At 46.9% G+C, this 19,529-nt stretch overlaps 1 protein-coding gene across 1 annotated transcript in view; it reads right to left on the bottom strand.

Moving 5' to 3' along the window:
- lactb (lactamase, beta) overlaps window positions 1-19,529 on the bottom strand; it is an 85,765-nt gene that overhangs the window by 12,013 nt on the left and 54,223 nt on the right. Inside the window, exons 4-5 of the mRNA XM_041178540.1 lie at window positions 16,088-16,484; window positions 8,521-8,686 (exon numbers count right to left, since the gene is read on the bottom strand). Of these exons, the coding sequence (XP_041034474.1) occupies window positions 8,521-8,686; window positions 16,088-16,484 (563 nt within the window). The remainder of the gene's footprint in view (window positions 1-8,520; window positions 8,687-16,087; window positions 16,485-19,529) is intronic.

The raw sequence follows: 19,529 nt of genomic DNA, 5'->3' as shown, positions 1-19,529 counted from the left end.
CAGTGCAGCACCTCCAACACAGCAGCACCTCCAACACAGCAGCACCTCCAACACTGCAGCACCTCCATAAGTACAGCACCTCCCTAAGTGCAGCACCTCCAACACAGCAGCACCTCCAACACAGCAGCACCTCCCTCAGTGCAGCACCTCCCTCAGTGCAGCACCTCCCTCAGTGCAGCACCTCCAACACAGCAGCACCTCCAACACGGCAGCACCTCCCTAAGTGCAGCACCTCCCTCAGTGCAGCACCTCCAACACGGCAGCACCTCCAACACAGCAACACCTCCCTAAGTGCAGCACCTACCTCAGTGCAGCACCTCCAACACAGCAGCACCTCCAACACAGCAGCACCTCCCTAAGTGCAGCACCTACCTCAGTGCAGCACCTCCAACACAGCAGCACCTCCCTAAGTGCAGCACCTCCCTAAGTGCAGCACCTACCTCAGTGCAGCACCTCCAACACAGCAGCACCTCCAACACAGCAGCACCTCCCTAAGTGCAGCACCTCCCTAAGTGCAGCACCTACCTCAGTGCAGCACCTCCAACACAGCAGCACCTCCAACACAGCAGCACCTCCAACACTGCAGCACCTCCATAAGTACAGCACCTCCCTAAGTGCAGCACCTCCAACACAGCAGCACCTCCAACACAGCAGCACCTCCCTCAGTGCAGCACCTCCCTCAGTGCAGCACCTCCCTCAGTGCAGCACCTCCAACACAGCAGCACCTCCAACACGGCAGCACCTCCCTAAGTGCAGCACCTCCCTCAGTGCAGCACCTCCAACACGGCAGCACCTCCAACACAGCAACACCTCCCTAAGTGCAGCACCTACCTCAGTGCAGCACCTCCAACACAGCAGCACCTCCAACACAGCAGCACCTCCCTAAGTGCAGCACCTACCTCAGTGCAGCACCTCCAACACAGCAGCACCTCCAACACAGCAGCACCTCCAACACTGCAGCACCTCCATAAGTGCAGCACCTCCCTCAGTGCAGCACCTCCAACACGGCAGCACCTCCAACATGGCAGCACCTCCAATTCCATCTGCCATTTTCCAGTTGGTCCAGATCCCTCTACAAGCTTTGAAAGCCTTCCTCGCTGTCCACAACACCTCCAATCTTAGTGTCATCAGCAAACGTGCTGATCCAGTTTACCACATTATCATCCAAATCATTGATATAGACAACAAACAACAATGGTCCCAGCACAGATCCCTGAGCACACCACTAGTCCCAGGCCTCCAGTCTGAGAAGCAATCATCTACTACCACTCTCTGTCTTCTCCCACACAGACAATTTCGAATCCAGTTTACAACCTCTCCATGGATACCAAGTGTCTGAACCTTCTGAACTAACCTCCCATGTGGGACCTTGTCAAAGGCCTTACTAAAGTCCATGTAGAGAAAACCCACAGCCTTTCCTTCATCTACTTTCTTGGTAAGCTCCTCGAAAAACTCTACAAAGTTCGTTAAACACGACCTACCACGCACAAAGCCATGCTGACTATCCTTAAACATCCCTTGGCTGTCCAAATAATTATATATCTGATCTCTCAGAACACCTTCCAATAACTTACCTACTGCTGACGTCAGGCTCACTGGCCTGTAATTACCTGGTTTACTTTTGGAGCCTTTTTTAAACAACGGAACAACATGAGCTACCCTCCAATCCTCCGGCACCTCACCCGTGGCTATTTCTGCCAGGGCCCCTGCAATTTCTACACTAGTCTCCCTCAAGGTCCGAGGGAATATCATGTCAGGCCCGGGGGATTTATCTACCTTTATTCGCTGTAAGACAGCAAGCACCTCCTCCTCTTTAATCTCTATATGTTCCATGACACTACTGCTTGTTTCCCTTCCTTCCTTATACACTATGCCAGTTTCCTGAGTAAATACTGATGCAAAAAAACTGTTTAAGATCTCCCCCATCTCGTGAGGCTCCACACATAGACGACCACTCTGATCTTCAAGGGGACCAATTGTGTCCCTTACTATCCTTTTACTCTTAATATACTTGTAGAAACCCTTCGGGTTTACCTTCACATTATCTGCCAAAGCAACCTCATGTCTTCTTTTTGCCTTCCTGATTTCCTTCTTTAGTATTTTCTTACATTTTCTATACTCTACAAGTACCTCATTTGCTCCTTGTTGCCTATACCTGCTATACACCTCTCTCTTCTTAACTAGATCATCAATATCCCTTGAAAACCAAGGTTCCCTGTGCCTGTTAACTTTGCCTTTAATCCTGACAGGAACATGCAAACTCTGCACTCTCAACATTTTGCCTTTGAGTGCCTTCCACTTACTGAACACATCCTTGCCAGAAAACAACTTATCACAATCCACTCTTCCTGGATCCTTTCTCATTTCCACAAAATTGGCCTTTCTCCAATTTAGAATCTCAATTCGAGAACCAGACCTATCCTTATCCATAATTAGCTTAAAACTAATGACATTGTGGTCACTGGACCCAAAATGTTTGCCTACACATACTTCTGTCACCTGACCTGTCTGGTTCCCTAATAGGAGATCAAGTATTGCATCCTCTCTCATTGGTACCTCTATATATTGATTTAGAAAACTTTCCTGAACACATTTGACAAACTCCAAGCCATCCAGCCCTTTTACAGTATGGGAATCTCAGTCAATATGTGGAAAGTTAAAATCTCCTACTATCACAACATTCTGTTTCTTACATCGGTCTGCTATCTCTCTACAGATTTGCTCCTCCAATTCTCTCTGACTATTGGGCGGTCTATAATACAGCCCTATTGGTGTGGTCACACCTTTCCCATTCCTCAGCTCCACCACATGGCCTCTGTAGACGAACCCTCCGGGCTGTCCCGCTTACGCACAGCTGTGATATTTTCCCTGACTAGTAATGTCACTCCTCCCCCTTTCATCCCTCCCCCTCTATCACGTCTGAAACAACGGAACCCCGGAACAATGAGCTGCCGGTCCTGCCCCTCCTCAACCAAGTCTCACTAATAGCAATAATGTCGTAATCCCACGTGCCAATCCACACCCTAAGCTCATCTGCCTTTCCGACAATACTCCTTACATTGAAACAGATGCACCTGAGAACATTTCTATCACGTACGGACCCTTGATTTCTACTTGCGTGCCAAACAGCATAAGCATCAAGTGATCAACCAGCGGATCAGATCTAAGCCCTGCAGTCCTGCCACATCCAGTCGTGAATGGTGGTGGACAATTAAACAACTCACTGGAGGAGGAGGCTCCTCAAATAACCCCATCCTCAATGATGGGGGAGCCCAGCATATCAGTGCAAAAGATAAGGCTGAAGCATTTGCTACAATCTTCAGCCAGAAGTGCCGAGTGGATGATCCATCTCGGCCTCCTCCGGAGGTCCCCAGCATCACAGATGCCAGTCTTCAGCCAATTCGATTCATTCCACGTGATAACAAGAAACAGCTGGAAACTGCAAAGGCTATGGGCCCTGACAATATTCTGCAATAGTACTGAAGACCTGTGCTCCAGAACTTGCTGTGCCCCTAGCCAAGCTGTTCAAGTACAGCTACAACACTGGCACCTACCCGGCTATGTGGAAAATTGCCCAGGTGTGTCCTGTACACACAAAGCAGGACAAATCCAACCCAGCCAGTTACCACCCCATCAGTCTACTCTCCATCATCAGTAAAGTAAGGGAAGGAGTCAGCAACAGTAATATCAAGCGGCACTTGCTTAGCAATAACCTGCTCACTGATGCCCAGTTTGGGTTCCACCAGGGCCACTCAGCTCCTGACCACATTGCAGCCTTGGTTCAAACATGGACAAAAGAGCTGAACTCCTGAGGTGAGGTGAGAGTGACTGCCCTCAACATCAAGGCAGCATTTGACCAAGTGTGGCATCAAGGAGCCCTAGCAAAACTGGAGTCAATGGGAATCGGGGGAAAACTCCCTACTGGGGAGGCAGTGACATAATGGTATTGTCACTGGACTAGTATTCCAGAGAACCAGGTAATGCTCTCAGGACCTGGGTTCAGATCCCACCACAGCAGACGGTGAAACTTGAATTCAACAGGAATTAAAAGTTTGATGATGACCACGAAACTATTGCCAATTGTCGTAAAAACCCACCTGGTTCACTAATGTCCTTTAGGGAAGGAAATCTGCCGTGCTTAACAGCCTACATGTGACTCCAGACCCACAGCAATGTGGTTGACTCTTAAATACCCTCTGAACAAGGGCAATTAGAGATGGGCAATAAATGCTGGCCTAGCCAGTGATACACACATCCTATGAACGGATAAAAAAAATGTCATACCGAGCACAAAGGAAGATGGTTGTGGTTGTTGGAGGTCAGTCATCTCAGCTCCAGGACATCACTGCAGGAGTTCCTCAGGGTAGTGTCCTCGGCCCAACCATCTTCAGCTGCTTCATCAATCACCTTCCTTCCATCATAAGGTCAGAAGTGGGGATGTTCACTGATGATTGCACAATGTTCAGCACCATTCGTGACTCCCCAGAGACTGAAGCAGTCCATGTCCAAATGCAATATCCAGGCTTGGGCTGACAAGTGGCAAGTAACATTCGCACAACACGAGTGCCAGGCAATGACCATCTCCAACAAGAGAGAATCTAACCATCGCCCCTTGATGTTCAATGACATTACCATCACTGAATCCCCCACTATCAACATCCTGGTGGTTATCATTGACCAGAAACTGAACTGGACTAGCCATATAAATACTGTGGCTACAAGAGCAGGTCAAAGGCTGGTAATCGTGCGACGAGTAACTCACCTCCTGACTCCCCAAAGCCTGTCCACCATCTACAAGGCATAAGTCAGGAGTGTGAAGGAATACTCCCCACTTGCCTGGATGAGTGAACAACACTCAAGAAGCTCGACACCACATGGGACAAAGCAGTCCGCTTGATTGACACCCCATCCACAAGCAATCACTCCCTCCACCGCCGACGCAGAGTGGCAGCAGTGTGTGTACCATCTACAAGATGCACTGCAAGAATTCACTAAGGCTCCTTCGACAGCACCTTCCAAACCCATGACCACTACCGCTTAGAAGGACAAGGGCAGCAGATAGATCGGAATACCACCACCTGGAAGTTCCCCTCCAAGCCACTCACCATCCTGACTTGGAAATATATCACCGGTCCTTCACTGTCGCTGGGTCAAAACCCTGGAACTCCCTCCCTAACAGCACTGTGGGTGTATTTGCACCACATGGACTGCAGTGGTTTACTACCACTTTCCCAAGGGTAACTAGGGATGGACAGTAAAAGCTGGCCCAGCCAGAGACACCATCATCCCATGAAAGAATTTTTTAAAATCCCTATCGTAACCCCTGTCCATATCTTCAATATCTTTCGGTTTGACTCATAGAACCTTAGCGCACCAAACAAAGCCAGGTGATTCTGTGCTGCTCTTTCAAAGAGCTAGCCTATTGGTCATATTCCTCTCTGCTCTTTCCCTATAGGTCTGTAAATGTTTCCCCTTCAATTTATTCCATTTTCTTTCTATAACTGAATCTGTTTCTACCTCCCTCGCAAGCAGCGCGTTCCAAGCTATAACAACTCTCTGCACTTGTCTTCTTCCCTTGTGTAGCCTCAGGTTCATTCATAATTACCTGGAAGAGGAGGAGGAGGAGGAGGAGGAAAGAATGATTGGACAAAATTATAAAAAACTAGATAGACAGAAAGAGAGATGGATGGAAGGACAATCAGAAACTGACAGATCAAAGCTTTTTACAGCATGGAAGTACCCATACTGGCTGTCATGCTTCCAACACTACAAGATTTAAAAGTACCTCATGGGCTTTGGGATGGCCTGAAGTCATGAAAGACACTATTTGTGAGTCTTTCTTCTCATTTTTGCATAATCAGTCATCAGTTCACTTCAATGCAATTCATTGTCTGACATACTGTGGCTTGGTTCCAATCAATGGGAGTTTAATTTGTTCTTCCCCATTTTGTTCACTCCATTTGAAGTGTTCATTAAAGAGCAATGAGGCAAGGAATCTCACCTTCAAGCTCCTCGCACATGTTCAATTATAGCCATGAAAAGGGAGATCATGCAAGAAGCATTTTTTATTCATAGCAGCAAGCTCAAATATCAGTCCTTTTACACCCCCTACACTCTGCTCCTGTCTGACTGCACACAATGAGGTCTGATTAAAAACTGGGGCAGGGGGAATAACAGATATCTCCTCTCAAAGGAGGATGCATTTACAACACAACCTCTAAGAAATGCTTTGTCTCTTAACTCAAAACTTGCATCTCAAGTAAGATGTTAATTACAGCGAGTCTCTTCAGAGCCACTTGTCTTCACGAATATTCTGACTGCAGCACTGCTGGGAGAACTGGCACAAACACAGATCCTTATCACATGCTTCCCAAGGTGTTTCGCTGTTCTTATTAATTACTTTTGACATCTACTTTACAATCATGGCAACGCTTCAGAAAGTAACTAACTGATTGCAAAGTGCTTTGGGATGTCCTGAGCTCATGAAAGGTGCTATATAAATGCAATTCTCTCTTCCGTCGCCCTCATTGGGCAAGAAAGTAATTTGCACATGGCAAGAATTCACAACCAGTTAAATGTTCAACTAACCAACACTCAGGTGTTGCCCAGGACACTATGTAGGGATTCACTGTAAGTGATCTTTAATTCACCCGCACCCAATTAGCTGTTCTATAAACTGAACTCCTGGAAATTCATGCCCAGGAGTCTTCTCCAATCTACCTCAAGTACACTGCTGTTAAAAACTGACAGAAGATATTGATTTTGGGCTGAGTTATAGCCAGGAATTCAAGTTCAAGCAGACATGGCTTCAGCAGCTAGTCACTAACTGAATGATTCTCTTGAAATATCCATTGGATTTTAAGTTGTTGCTCCGTTAGAATGTTAATGGCCTATTCTTAACCTCTCACTATTTATTGGACTGGCAACCATTATAATTTTCCACTGTCTAGCCCAATATGCCTGTGTCGAGGGTTGTGAAGGTGCCAAGTGATACATGTATACAATTCAGCACTTTAGTTGTGGAACAATTTAGGATTTACAGAAAAGATAATACCTTCTGACATGTTCTTGCTACTAGTGAAGGCAATTACACATTTTGGAAATCTAGGTTATTGTGGATCAAGTTTCTTTGGGATATGGCCCAATCTGATGAACTCATCTGCATACCAATCCAGTAGAATATCCAAGAAAGGGTTGATGATGGAAAGACTGCAACTAAGGACGGCATACTCCTGTCAGGTCAGGAGGAAAAAAATGCAAGATGAGGGACTGCAACTAAAAATGTTCAGTCAGGAAAATGTCCATGTCCTTATACTCCAGCAGCCTAAGGGGTGCCAGAGCTGCTGTGTGCAGTTATCAGCAAACTGTCCAGATAGTGTCTTCCATTTTGGATGATATTCTCTACCATTTTGGATGAGAAGTTAAATTGAGCTTGCCTTTTTGCACTGATGGTCCCAGTCGAAGGAGAACAGGGGAGTTCTCCTGGTGTCCTGGCCAATAGTTATCCCTCAGTTAACATCATCCCAAACAGATTAATTAGTTACTTCTCACATTGCTCTTTCTGGGATCTTGCTTTTGGTCAACAAAGCAACAATATCTGCACTTCAAAAGTTCTCCATTGCCTGTGAAGCACTTTGGGAAGTCCTGAGGATGTGAAAGGTGCTATAGAAATGCATATTCTTTCTTCTTTTCAGTATCTAGAAGCAAAATAAAATGCTCAGGTACTGAATTACCTTCCTGCCTATCATCAACCGTCTGAACATGGCATCCTATCAGGCTGCTTGTATACATCTTCGCCTCTGTGGGAGTGCAGCCAATGACACCCAAGAACCTAAGGGCTCCAACATCTGCATGGAGCTGTTACTGATGTAAGATACTGTTGTATCATTCACAGATAATCTGTGGAAATGGATGAACTCGTCAACCTCCCAGGACAGGAAAGTGCCAGATGAGGCGGGACAGTAACAACATTCCCATCTGGTAGAATATCATCTCTTGTGGAACATTCCTTACCCCACCCCTTCCCATTGGGAACTTGCTATTCCTCAGTGAAATCTAAAAGATCGGAACACATATCTGGTTGAACCTTCACACTCTGGAGCTATGATATTGTCTCTAATTAATGCCACTGCCTTTCTTTCCTGAAGGTTTTATAACCAGGTAATTGGTAACTGTTCCGGTTCCTTATTCGCTCTGTAGCTACAGCCTTAAGTCCATAAGACCATAAGACATAAGAGCAGAAATTGGACCATTCGGCCCATCGATTCTGCTCCGCCATTCAGTCATGGCTGATAAGTTTCTCAACCCCATTCTCTCGCCTTCTCCATTGTTCTTCTCCAATGACTTCTCCACAAGTCACTGCTCAGTAGCTGGATAATCACTGGCTTTGCTCCTCCCCAACTCCCATTGTTATTCCACAGGGGAAATAGGAGACAGAAAGCCATTTTTTGGCTAAATGAAAATCATTTGCTCATTGATCTAAGGAATCAGGAGATCACCACCTCCACTAGGGTACACTACCTTGCTCGGTTGTATACGATTGGCTCATGTTCATCTGGCACAGTTCTGAGCATGCCAAGATCCTGGAACATCTTCTTCATCAAGTGTAAGAAATTCTGTTCGGAAGCCTTTTCCACGACAGCACTAAGAAGGGTCCAAGCATGCGTAGAATACAAGAACTGACTTCCTTTAAAACACAAGAGAAGATAGTGACATTAGACTTTGTGGCAAATTGACACCATCAGCCTCCGAACATTTCCAACACTTGCCAATTTGACAATTGCACAGAGATTTCTCAGTGCAGACAGATTCAGGTGCTGTTTTCTCTTGTAAAATTAGTCCAAATGACTAAATGTACATCTCTAACCCAGCTTCTCAAATCTACTTAACAGTTGCTCTAGGAAAACAATGCAATAATAACTTACATTTATTTCGCACCTTTAACATAGTAAAACATTTCAAGGAGCTCCACAAGGGTGTAAAGAAACAAAACAAAACCAAAAATACTTGGAAAAACTCAGCAGGTCTGACAGCACCTGCAGAGAGGAACACAGTTAACGTTTCAAGTCCATATGACTATTCAACAGAACTAAGGAAAAATAGAAAAGAGGTGAAATATAAGCTGGTTTAAGGGGGGCCGGTGGGACATGAAGAGCTGGATAGAGGGCCAGTGATAGGTGGAGATAACCAAAAGATGTCACAGACAGAAGAACAAAGAGGCGTTGAAGGTGGTGATATTATCTAAAGGAATGTGCTAATTAAGGGTAGAAAGCAGGACGAGCAAGGTACAGATAGCCCTAGTGGGGGTGGGGTGAAGGAATCGAAATAGGCTAAAAGGTAGAGATAAAACAATGGATGGAAATACATTTAAAAATAATGGAAATAGGTGGGAAAAGAAAAATCTATATAAATTATTGGAAAAACCAAAAAGGAGGGGGAAAAATGGAAAGGGGGTGGGGATGGAGGAGAGAGTTCATGATCTAAAGTTGTTGAACTCAATATTCAGTCTAGAAGGCTGTAAAGTGCCTAGTTGGAACTTGAGGTGCTGTTCCTCTAGTTTGCGTTGGGCTTCACTGGAACAATGCAGCAGACCAAGGCCAGACATGTGGGCATGAGAGCAGGGTGGAGTGTTGAAATGGCAAGCGACAGGGAGGTCTGGGTCATGCTTGCAGTCAGACCAAAGGTGTTCCACAAAGTGGTCACCCAGTCTGCATTTGGTCTCTCCAATATAGAGGAAACCGCATTGGGAGCAGCGAATGCAGTAGACTAAATTGAGGGAAGTGCAAGTGAAATGCTGCTTCATTTGAAAGGAGTGTTTGGGCCCTTGGACGGTGAGGAGAGGGGAAGTAAAGGGGCAGGTGTTGCACCTTCTGCGGTTGCATAGGAAGGTGCCGTGGGAGGGAGTTGATGTGTAGGGGGTGATGGAGGAGGGGACCAGGGTATCCCAGAGGGAACGATCCCTGTGGAATGCCGCCGGGGGGGTGAAAGGAAGATGTGTTTGGTGGTGGCATCATGCTGAAGTTGCCTGAAATGGCAGAGGATGATCCTTTGAATGCGGAGGCTGGTGGGGTGATAAGTGAAGACAAGGGGGACCGTCTCATGTTTCTTCTCTCTCCCAGAAACATGATAGGGTCCCCCTTGTCCACACTTATCACCACACCAGATTCCGCATTCAAAGGATCATCCTCCGCCATTTCCGCCAACTCCAGCATGATGCCACCACCAAACACATCTTCCCTTCATCCCCCCGGCGGCATTCCGTAGGGATCGTTCCCTCCGGGACACCCTGGTCCACTCCTTCATCACCCCCTACACCTCAACCCCCACCTATGGCAACTTCCCATGCAACCGCAGAAGGTGCAACACCTGCCCCTTTACTTCCCCTCTCCTCACCATCCAAGGGCCCAAACACTCCTTTCAAGTGAAGCAGCATTTCATTTGCACTTCCCCCAACTTAGTCTACTGCATTCGCTGCTCCCAATGCAGTTTCCTCTACACTGAAGAGACCAAAAGCAGACTGGGTGACCGCTTTGTGGAACACCTTCGGTCTATCCGCATGACCCAGACCTCCCTGTCGCTTGCCATTTTAACACTCCACCCTGCTCTCTTGCCCACATGTCTGTCCTTGGCCTGCTGCAATGTTCCAGTGAAGCTCAACGCAAACTGGAGGAACAGCACCTCATCTTCCGATTAGGCACTTTACAGCCTTCCAGACTGAATATTGAGTTCAACAATTTTAGATCATGAACTCCTTCCTCCATCCCCAGCCCCTTTCTGATTTTCCCCCTCCTTTTTGGTTTTTCCAATAATTAATATAGATTTTTCTTTTCCCACCTATTTCCATTATTTTTAAATGTATTTCCATCCATTGTTTTATCTCTACCTTTTAGCCTATTTCGATTCCTTCACCCCACCCCACCACCACTAGGGCTATCTGTACCTTCACCCCACACCCACTAGGGCTATCTGTACCTTGCTTGCCCTGCTTTCTGCCCTTAATTAGCACATTCCTTAGACAATATCACGACCTTCAACACCTCTTTGTCCTTTTGTCTGTGACATCTTTTGCTTATCTCCACCTATCACTGGCCCTCTATCCAGCTCTAGCTGTCCCACCTCCCCTTAAACCAGCTTATATTTCACCTCTTTTCTATTTTTCCTTAGTTCTGTTGAAGAGTCATACGGACTCGAAACGTTAACTGTGTTCCTCTCCGCAGATGCTGTCAGACCTGCTGAGTTTTTCCAGATATTTTTATTGTTGTTTTGGATTTCCAGCATCCGCAGTTTTTTGCTTTTATCTTATTGTAAAGAAACAAGACTTGACAACCTGTCACAAAAGGCATGAACTAAAAGCTTGGTCAAAGAGGTAGTTTTTAAGGAGCCTTAAAGGAGGGAGGGCCAGAGAGGTTTGGGGAGGGAGTCCCAGAGCTCAGGGTGCCAGTAGCTGAAGGCACAGCCAGTAATACTGGAGCGAATAAAATCAGCGATGCTCAAGAGACCAGAAATGGTGCAGCACAGATATCTTGGAGCATTGTGGGGCTGGGGGAGATTACAGAGATAGGGAGAGGCAAACTCACCCAGGGATTTGAAAATGAGGATATATGGTGGATTATACCTGACCAGCTTCACCAATCAATTTTAAAAAAAATAATAAATGACTACAGAATGTTTCACTGAAATTCCGGGTGGTCAGTCGCTGATTACTCTTTCAGACATTCCTGGCAGTGACACTCTTATTGTTCACCCTTTTCAGTAAGAGTTCATCAGTCACACAGAGTACTTGAGTTGCCCTGCTAACACACGTAATTCCCCACACAGTGAGATTCCAGTCTTAGCACACTGTCTGAGAGCTACATTTAATTTTATAAATGACTGGGCTGAGAGTAGATCCAGGATACTGAACCTGTAGTGAAACCCGAGTGGAGGCCTAGGCATCTCTTACCTGCCTTAGGATCATATGTGACATCTACACTTTAGCAGTTTGCTACAGGCAGGTTCATTGGATGGCTCTGTGGTTAGTGCTAAGCCTCTGCTGACTGAGCTGGGTTGGAGTGCCAGCCAGCTATAGTCCAGGGGGTAGCACTCTTGCTTAGGTCAGAAGGTCGTGGGTTCATGTCCCACTCCAGTGATTTAAGCATAAAGCAGTGCAGTATTGAGGGTGTTCTGCACTGTCGGAGGTGCAGTCTTTGATGAGTTGCTAATCCGAGGCCCTGTCTGACCTCTTCGGCAGATGTAAAGGTTCCCAGGACACTATTTGAGGAACAGGAGGGCTATCTCAGGGCCCTGGCCAAAATGTATCCCTCAGCTAACAACACCAAAACAGGTGATCTGGTCATGACCATATTATTGCATGTGGGATCTTGCTGTGTGAACATCGGCTGTCATGTTTCCGAAATTACAACAGTGACTACACTTCAAGATGCTTCACTGACTTTAAAAAGCTTTAGGATGTCCTGAGGTCATTAAAGATGTTATAAAAATCCAATTGTTCTTTCTTTTCCAATTAGTCACAGTATCGGAGAAAGGCTATACCAGTCCAGGTTGCTGTGCCTCTCCCGGTCATCATCAAATGACTTCTGATGGGTATAAGACCATAACTGGGCTTGGCTGTGATGCTTTCCACAGCTCAATAGCTTTCCCACACACTCTGTTTTGGTTCGCACATGAGGAATGGCAGTTTGGACAATACCACTGAACGGCTGCTGTCTCTTGAACCTGTAATCCAAACAGTCACTGCCTTCAGGCAAGGTCAGTGGGGGGAGGAGAGGCAGTGGGAATAAGTAATGATGGATAAAAGCAAAAAACTGTGGATGCTGGAAATCCAAAACAAAAATAAAAATACCTGGAAAAACACAGCCGGTTTGGCAGCTTTTACTGTGCTCCTCTGGGCACAATCTTAAAGTGACAATTGTTCAGCAGGAAGCTCTACAAGGGAGAGAACTCAAACAAGGTGAGAAATCTGCTCATTTCCTGTGGCCAGGAGTTTACAGCCTCTCCCGCCCGGTGGGATATTACAGCCCCGCCGAACTGAGTGGAGATTTAAACGCTGCATCCGCTAGCGGGAGACACGCTGGGCCGGGCCAGGCTGGACCAGACTGGGGACACCCTGGCCAATGAGCCAGGGGCAGTTGGAGCTCCTTGATCAGTCTCTAACCTTGCAATTCCGCCCTGATATTTTCTACTAAAAACAAAAAACTGCGGATGCTGGAAATCCAAAACAAAAACAGAATTACCTGGAAAAACTCAGCAGGTCTGGCAGCATCAGCGGAGAAGAAAAGAGTTGACGTTTCAAGTCCTCATGACCCTTCGACAGAACTGGGTGAATCCATGGAGAGGGGTGAAATATAAGCTGGTTTAAGGTAGTTGGTGGGGGGGGGGTGGTGTTGTAGGGACAAGCAAGCAGAGATAGGAGCAGATCATCAAAAGATGTCACAGACAGAAGAACACAGAGGTGTTGAAGTTGGTGATAGTATCTAAACGAATGTGCTAATTAAGAATGGATGGCAGGGCACTCAAGGTATAGCTCTAGTGGGGGTGGGGTGGAAAGGCTAGCAGGGCATACAAGATTTAAAAATAATGGAAATAGGTGGGAAAAGAAAAATCTCTATAAATTATTGGAAAAAATAAAAGGAAGGGGGAAGAAACAGAAAGGGGATGGGGATGGAGGAGGGAGTTCAAGATCTAAATTTGTTGAATTCAATATTCAGTCCGGAAGGCAGTAAAGTGCCTAGTCGGAAGATGAGGTGTTGTTCCTCCCGTTTGCGTTGGGCTTCACTGGAACAATGCAGCAAGCCAAGGACAGACATGTGGGCAAGAGAGCAGGGTGGAGTGTTAAAATGGCAAGCGACAGGGAGGTTTGGGTCATTCTTGCGGACAGACCGCAGGTGTTCTGCAAAGCGGTCGCCCAGTTTACGTTTGGTCTCTCCAATGTAGAGGAGACCACATTGGGAGCAACGAATACAGTGGACTAAGTTGGGGGAAATGCAAGTGAAATGCTGCTTCACTTGAAAGGAGTGTTTGGGCCCTTGGACGGTGAGGAGAGAGGAAGTGAAGGGGCAGGTGTTGCATCTTTTGCGTGGGCATGGGGAGGTGCCATAGGAGGGGGTTGAAGAGTAGGGGGTGATGGAGGAGTGGACCAGGGTGTCCCTGAGGGATCGATCCCTATGGAATGCTGCCAGGAGGGGTGAAGGAAAGATGTGTTTGGTGGTGGCATCCTGCTGGAGTTGGCGGAAATGGCGGAGGATGATCCTTTGAATGCGGAGGCTGGTGGGGTGATAAGTGAGGACAAGGGGGACCCTATCATGTTTCTGGGAGGGAGGAGAAGGTGTGAAGGCGGATGCACGGGAGATGGGCTGGACATGGTTGAGGGCCCTGTCAACGACCGTGGGTGGAAAACCTCAGTTAAGGAAGAAGGAGGACATGTCAGAGGAACTGGTTTTGAAGGTAGCATCATCGGAACAGATGCAACGGAGGCAAAGGAACTGAGAGAATGGGATGGAGTCCTTACAGGAAGCAGAGTGTGAGGAGCTGTAGTCAAGGTAGCTGTGGGAGTCGGTAGGCTTGTAATGGATATTGGTCCACCAATATCCGCCAATATCCATTGCAAGCCTACCGACTCCCACAGCTACCTCGACTATAGCTCCTCATGCCCCGCTTCCTGTAAGGACTCCATCCCATTCTCTCAGTTCCTTCACCTCCGTCACATCTGTTCCGATGATGCTACCTTCAAAAACAGTTCCTCTGACATGTCCTCCTTCTTCCTGAACTGAGGTTTTCCACCCACGGTCGTTGATAGGGCCCTCAACCGTGTCCGGCCCAACTCCCGCACATCCACCCTCACACCCTCTCCTCCCTCCCAGAAACATGATAGGGTCCCCCTTGTCCTCATTTATCACCCCACCAGCCTCCACATTCAAAGGATCATCCTCCGCCATTTCCGCCAACTCCAGCAGGATGCCACCACCAAACACATCTTCCCTTCACCCCCCCTATCGGCATTCCGTAGGGATCGTTCTCTCCGGGACACCCTGGTCCACTCCTCCATCACCCCCTACTCCTCAACCCCCACCTATGGCACCTCCCCATGCCCACGCAAAAGATGCAACATCTGCCCCTTCACTTCCTCTCCCCTCACCGTCCAAGGGCCCAAACACTCCTTTCAAGTGAAGCAGCATTTCACTTGCATTTCCCCCAACTTAGTCTACTGCATTCGTTGCTCCCAATGCAGTCTCCTCTACACTGGAGAGGCCAAACGTAAACTGGGCGACCGCTTTGCAGAACAGCTGCGGTCTGTCCGCAAGAATGACCCAAACCTCCCTGTCGCTTGCCATTTTAACACTCCACCCTGCTCTCTTGCCCACATGTCTGTCCTTGGCTTGCTGCATTGTTCCAGTGAAGCCCATCGCAAACTGGAGGAACAGCACCTCATCTTCCGACTAGGCACTTTAGAGCCTTCCGAACTAAATATTGAGTTCAACAACTTTAGATCTTGAACTCCCTCCTCCATCCCCACCCCCTTTCTGTTTTTTCCCCCCCTTCCTTTTATTTTTTCCAATAATTTATATAGATTTTTCTTTTCCCACCTATTTCCATTATTTTTAAATCTTTTATGCTCCCCCACCCCCACTAGAGCTGTACCTTGAGTGCCCTACCATCCATTCTTAATTAGCACATTTGTTTAGATAATATCACCACCTTCAACACTTCTTTGTTCCTTTGTCTGTGACATCTTTTGATTATCTGCTCCTATGACTGCTTGCTTGTCCCTACAACCACACCACCCCCCCACTTCTCCCACCACCTAAACCACACCCCCTACCCCCACCTTAAACCAGCTTATATTTCAGCCCTCTCCATGGATTCACCCAGTTCTGCTGAAGGGTCATGAGGACTTGAAACGTCAACTCTTTTCTTCTCCGCCGATGCTGCCAGACCTGCTGAGTTTTTCCAGGTAATTCTGTTTTTGTTCTGGTATTTTCTGCAGTGAGTATTTTAAGGATGATGTTGATGCACATTATTACTTGTAACACATTTTTAATTACAGCCTGGAATTCTGTTTTATAATCAATACACCAACATTTTTTTTTACCAGGTTTGAACATCAAGGGATCATTCTTGAAGAGCGCCAGTGATTTAGAAACACTCTCAAATTTCTCCGTGATGTAGTATTCCTCGTGCTGGAACTCTTTCTTGTTTTGAGGAGTTTTGTTGCTTTTCCCTGAGTCTTCATCTTTGTCACTTTCTGATTTTGGGCATTTCTCCTGTATCCTGCTGTCACCCTCGCTTCCCATTTGCGTGTTCTCCAATGTCTCTTTTGGTTTCTCTGCCGGCCTTTTATCTTTACTACCTTGATCAGCTTTGGACTCCACCTCCTCTTTAACGAGCCTCTTGTCTTTTCCTTTTAGTTCCTGTACCTTCTTAATGTCCTTCTCATAGTGCCGAATGCCACTCAGGTGAGACAGTAACTGTCTTATAGTTATTGTCACCTATTGCAAGATATAAAATGGTATCTTTTAGAAGTTTTAAAACTATGATAACATAAAGGTCTTACATTTAAGCGCACTTGCTGTTGTCACCCTTTTGAAACCACACGGCTCATTAAATTTCAATGATTATACTTAGAATGGAAATTGCCTATGTAAACCTGTCACGCTGTAATCACACCTTCCTGCCTTTGGTAGCACTATTGCACCTCAATTTTGTGTCTCCCAGCCCTTCAGCTGGTGCTCCTCTGATCCAACCAACACCTCCTCTGATCCAACCAACACCTGCTTCCACAATTGTCATCAGTTTTGCCATTTAAGAGCAAATAAAATCAACATTATCTAAGGGTAAATTCAGAGAGACAGGAACTGAATTACATCTGCAGGTCCTGATACAATTATCATCCGTTTTCGAAACCACTTCACCCTAAGTCTACATTTGGCATTGACTCTCCATATGCAGTCGTATGGGAGATTGATGAATGTCGGCCGTGACTTGGTTACTCTGGGCGTTCACTGGAATTTAGAAGAGTGAGAGACAATCTCATTGAAACCCACAGAATTCTGAAGGGGCTTGATGGGGTAGATGTTGAGAGATTGGTTCCAGGGGCACAGTCTCAGGATGTGGGACAGATCATTTAGGACCTTCTTCTGTTTAGGGCTGAGATGAGGGAAATTATTTCACTCATTCTGTTATTGGAATTCTCTACCCCAGAGGATTATGGATGCTCCATTGTTAAATACATTTAAGGCTGGGACAGACAGATTTTTAGGGTGGAATTGTCTGTGCCCGCTGGCACGTTGTAGGCTTGGCAGCTTGAGCGCACATTGTGGTGACATGAAACCAGTTTGCGATCATCCGCTCAGCCCATCGATGGTGGGTCATGTTTCCCACTATCGGACATCAGAACCTCATTGTAATACCTCTGCCTATCATTATAATGCCAGCCTGCTGGACTCATCACCCACGCTGGGTCACCCACCCACGTCCGTGTGATTGCACACCAACGTATTTCACAACTGTACATAAGTGACATGCCTCTGGTGAGCTGCACTTCACTCGAGACTTCGAGGTTTGTTTGCCTATCTTGCTTCAAGGCAACACTCACAGTGATCAACACCAGGATTCACAGGCAGCATCACGTCACTCATCTTGTGGTTCCCTGTCTCTCTTTGTACAGCTGTGGGGCTAGGGCTTGCCTGGGGAAGGGAGGGTATCCCAGGACGTTTGTGGGGGAAAATGTTGACCTGAGCAAGTGGCCTCAAGATGGCGAGGACTGAGGAGGCAGTCTCCAGAGGAGGGGAGGCCAGATGGAGATGTGAGAGTGTGTGTGTGTGAGAATGGGTGGTGATGTCATAGAGTCATGGAGTGATACAGCACAGAAACAGGCCCTTAGGCCCATTGTGCATGTGCCGGCCATCAAGAACCTGTCTATTATAATTCCATTTTCCAGCACTTGGCCCGTAGCCCTGTATGATATAGCATTTCAAGTATTCATCTAAAAATTTCTGAAATGTTGTGAGGGCTTCTGCCTCTCCCACCCCCTCAGGCAGTGAGTTCCAGATTCCAACCACCCTCTGGGTGAAAAAAATTTCCTCAAATTCCCTCTAAACCTCCTGCCCCTTACCCTAAATCTATGCCCCATGGTTATTGACCCCTCTGTTAAGGGGAAAAGTTTCATCCTATCTAGCCTATCTATGCCCCTCATAATTTTCTATACATCTATTAGGTACCCCCTCAGTCTTCTCTGCTCTAAGGAAAACAACCTCTCTCTTCATAGCTGAAACACTCCAGCCCAGGCAACATCCTGGTGAATCTCCTCTGCACCCTCTCCAATGCAATCGCATCCTTCCTATAGTGTGGCGACCAGAACTGAACACAGTACTCCAGCTGTGGCCTAACTAGCGTTTTATACAGCTCCAACATAACCTCCCTTCTCTTATAGTCTATGCCTCGGCTAATAAAGGCAAGTATCCCACATATCCTCTTAACCACATTATCTACCTGTGCTGCTGCCTTCAGGGATCTATGGAAATGTACACCAAGGTCCCTCTGATCCCCTTCTTCCTAGGCTCCTACCATTCATTGTGTATTCCCTTGCCGTGTTAGTCCTCCCAAAGTGCATCACCTCACACTTCTCAGGATTAAGTTCCATCTTCCCATCTTACCAGCCCATCTATATCATCTTGTAATCTCTAAGGCTTTCCTCTTCACTATTTACGACACCACCAATTTTTGTGTCATCTGCAAGCTTACTGATCATAACTGCTGTATTCACTTCTAAATCATTAATGTACACTACAAACAGCAAGAGTCCCAGCACCGATCCCTGTGATACATCACTTATCATAGGCTTCTAATCGCAAAAACAACCTTCAACCACCACCCTCTGTCTCCTGCCATTAAGCCAATTTTAGATCCAATTTGCCAAGTTGTCCTGGATCCCATGGGCTCTTACCTTCTTGACCATTCTCCCATGCGGGACCTTGTCAAAAGCCTCATTGAAGCCCATGTAGACTACATCAACTGTACTACCCTCATCTACACAACTGGTTACCTCCTCGAAAAATTCAATCAAGTTTGTTAGATATGATCTCCCCCTGACAAAACCATGCTGACTATCCCTGATTAATCCCTGCCTCTCCAAGTGGAGGTTAATGTCCCTTGAGCTGGCAGTGAATGAGATGCCAGTGAGTGTGTGATGGGCTTGTGAGTGTGTGAGTTTAGGGTGATGAGATGGTTGCCATACCCTGGCTGCACGGATGAGATCATTCATTCTCTATCTGCATTGGATGGCCAACCTCTTCTGTACAGTATTGGCACTGACCACCACTGCCATCGCCTACCAAGCCTGGTTGGTAATGTAGCTGCCCCTCCTGCGACCAGAGTGGGGTAGAGGACATCATGGCGTGCCTCCACAGGGTCCAAAGGACATCACGGAGGGCCACCAGTGTCCAACATATGCTTGAGGGACATGTCACTAAACCTTTCGGGGCCATGTCTTTTTTGCAGCAGTCCTGGGCTGGAGGCACTGAGAGGTGTGTACG

This window comes from Carcharodon carcharias, chromosome 32 (assembly GCF_017639515.1).
Source record: "Carcharodon carcharias isolate sCarCar2 chromosome 32, sCarCar2.pri, whole genome shotgun sequence".
In the NCBI taxonomy this organism is placed as follows: domain Eukaryota; kingdom Metazoa; phylum Chordata; class Chondrichthyes; order Lamniformes; family Lamnidae; genus Carcharodon; species Carcharodon carcharias.
Note: the sequence above shows the minus strand (reverse complement) of the source record. Positions and strands in the feature narration are given on the sequence as shown.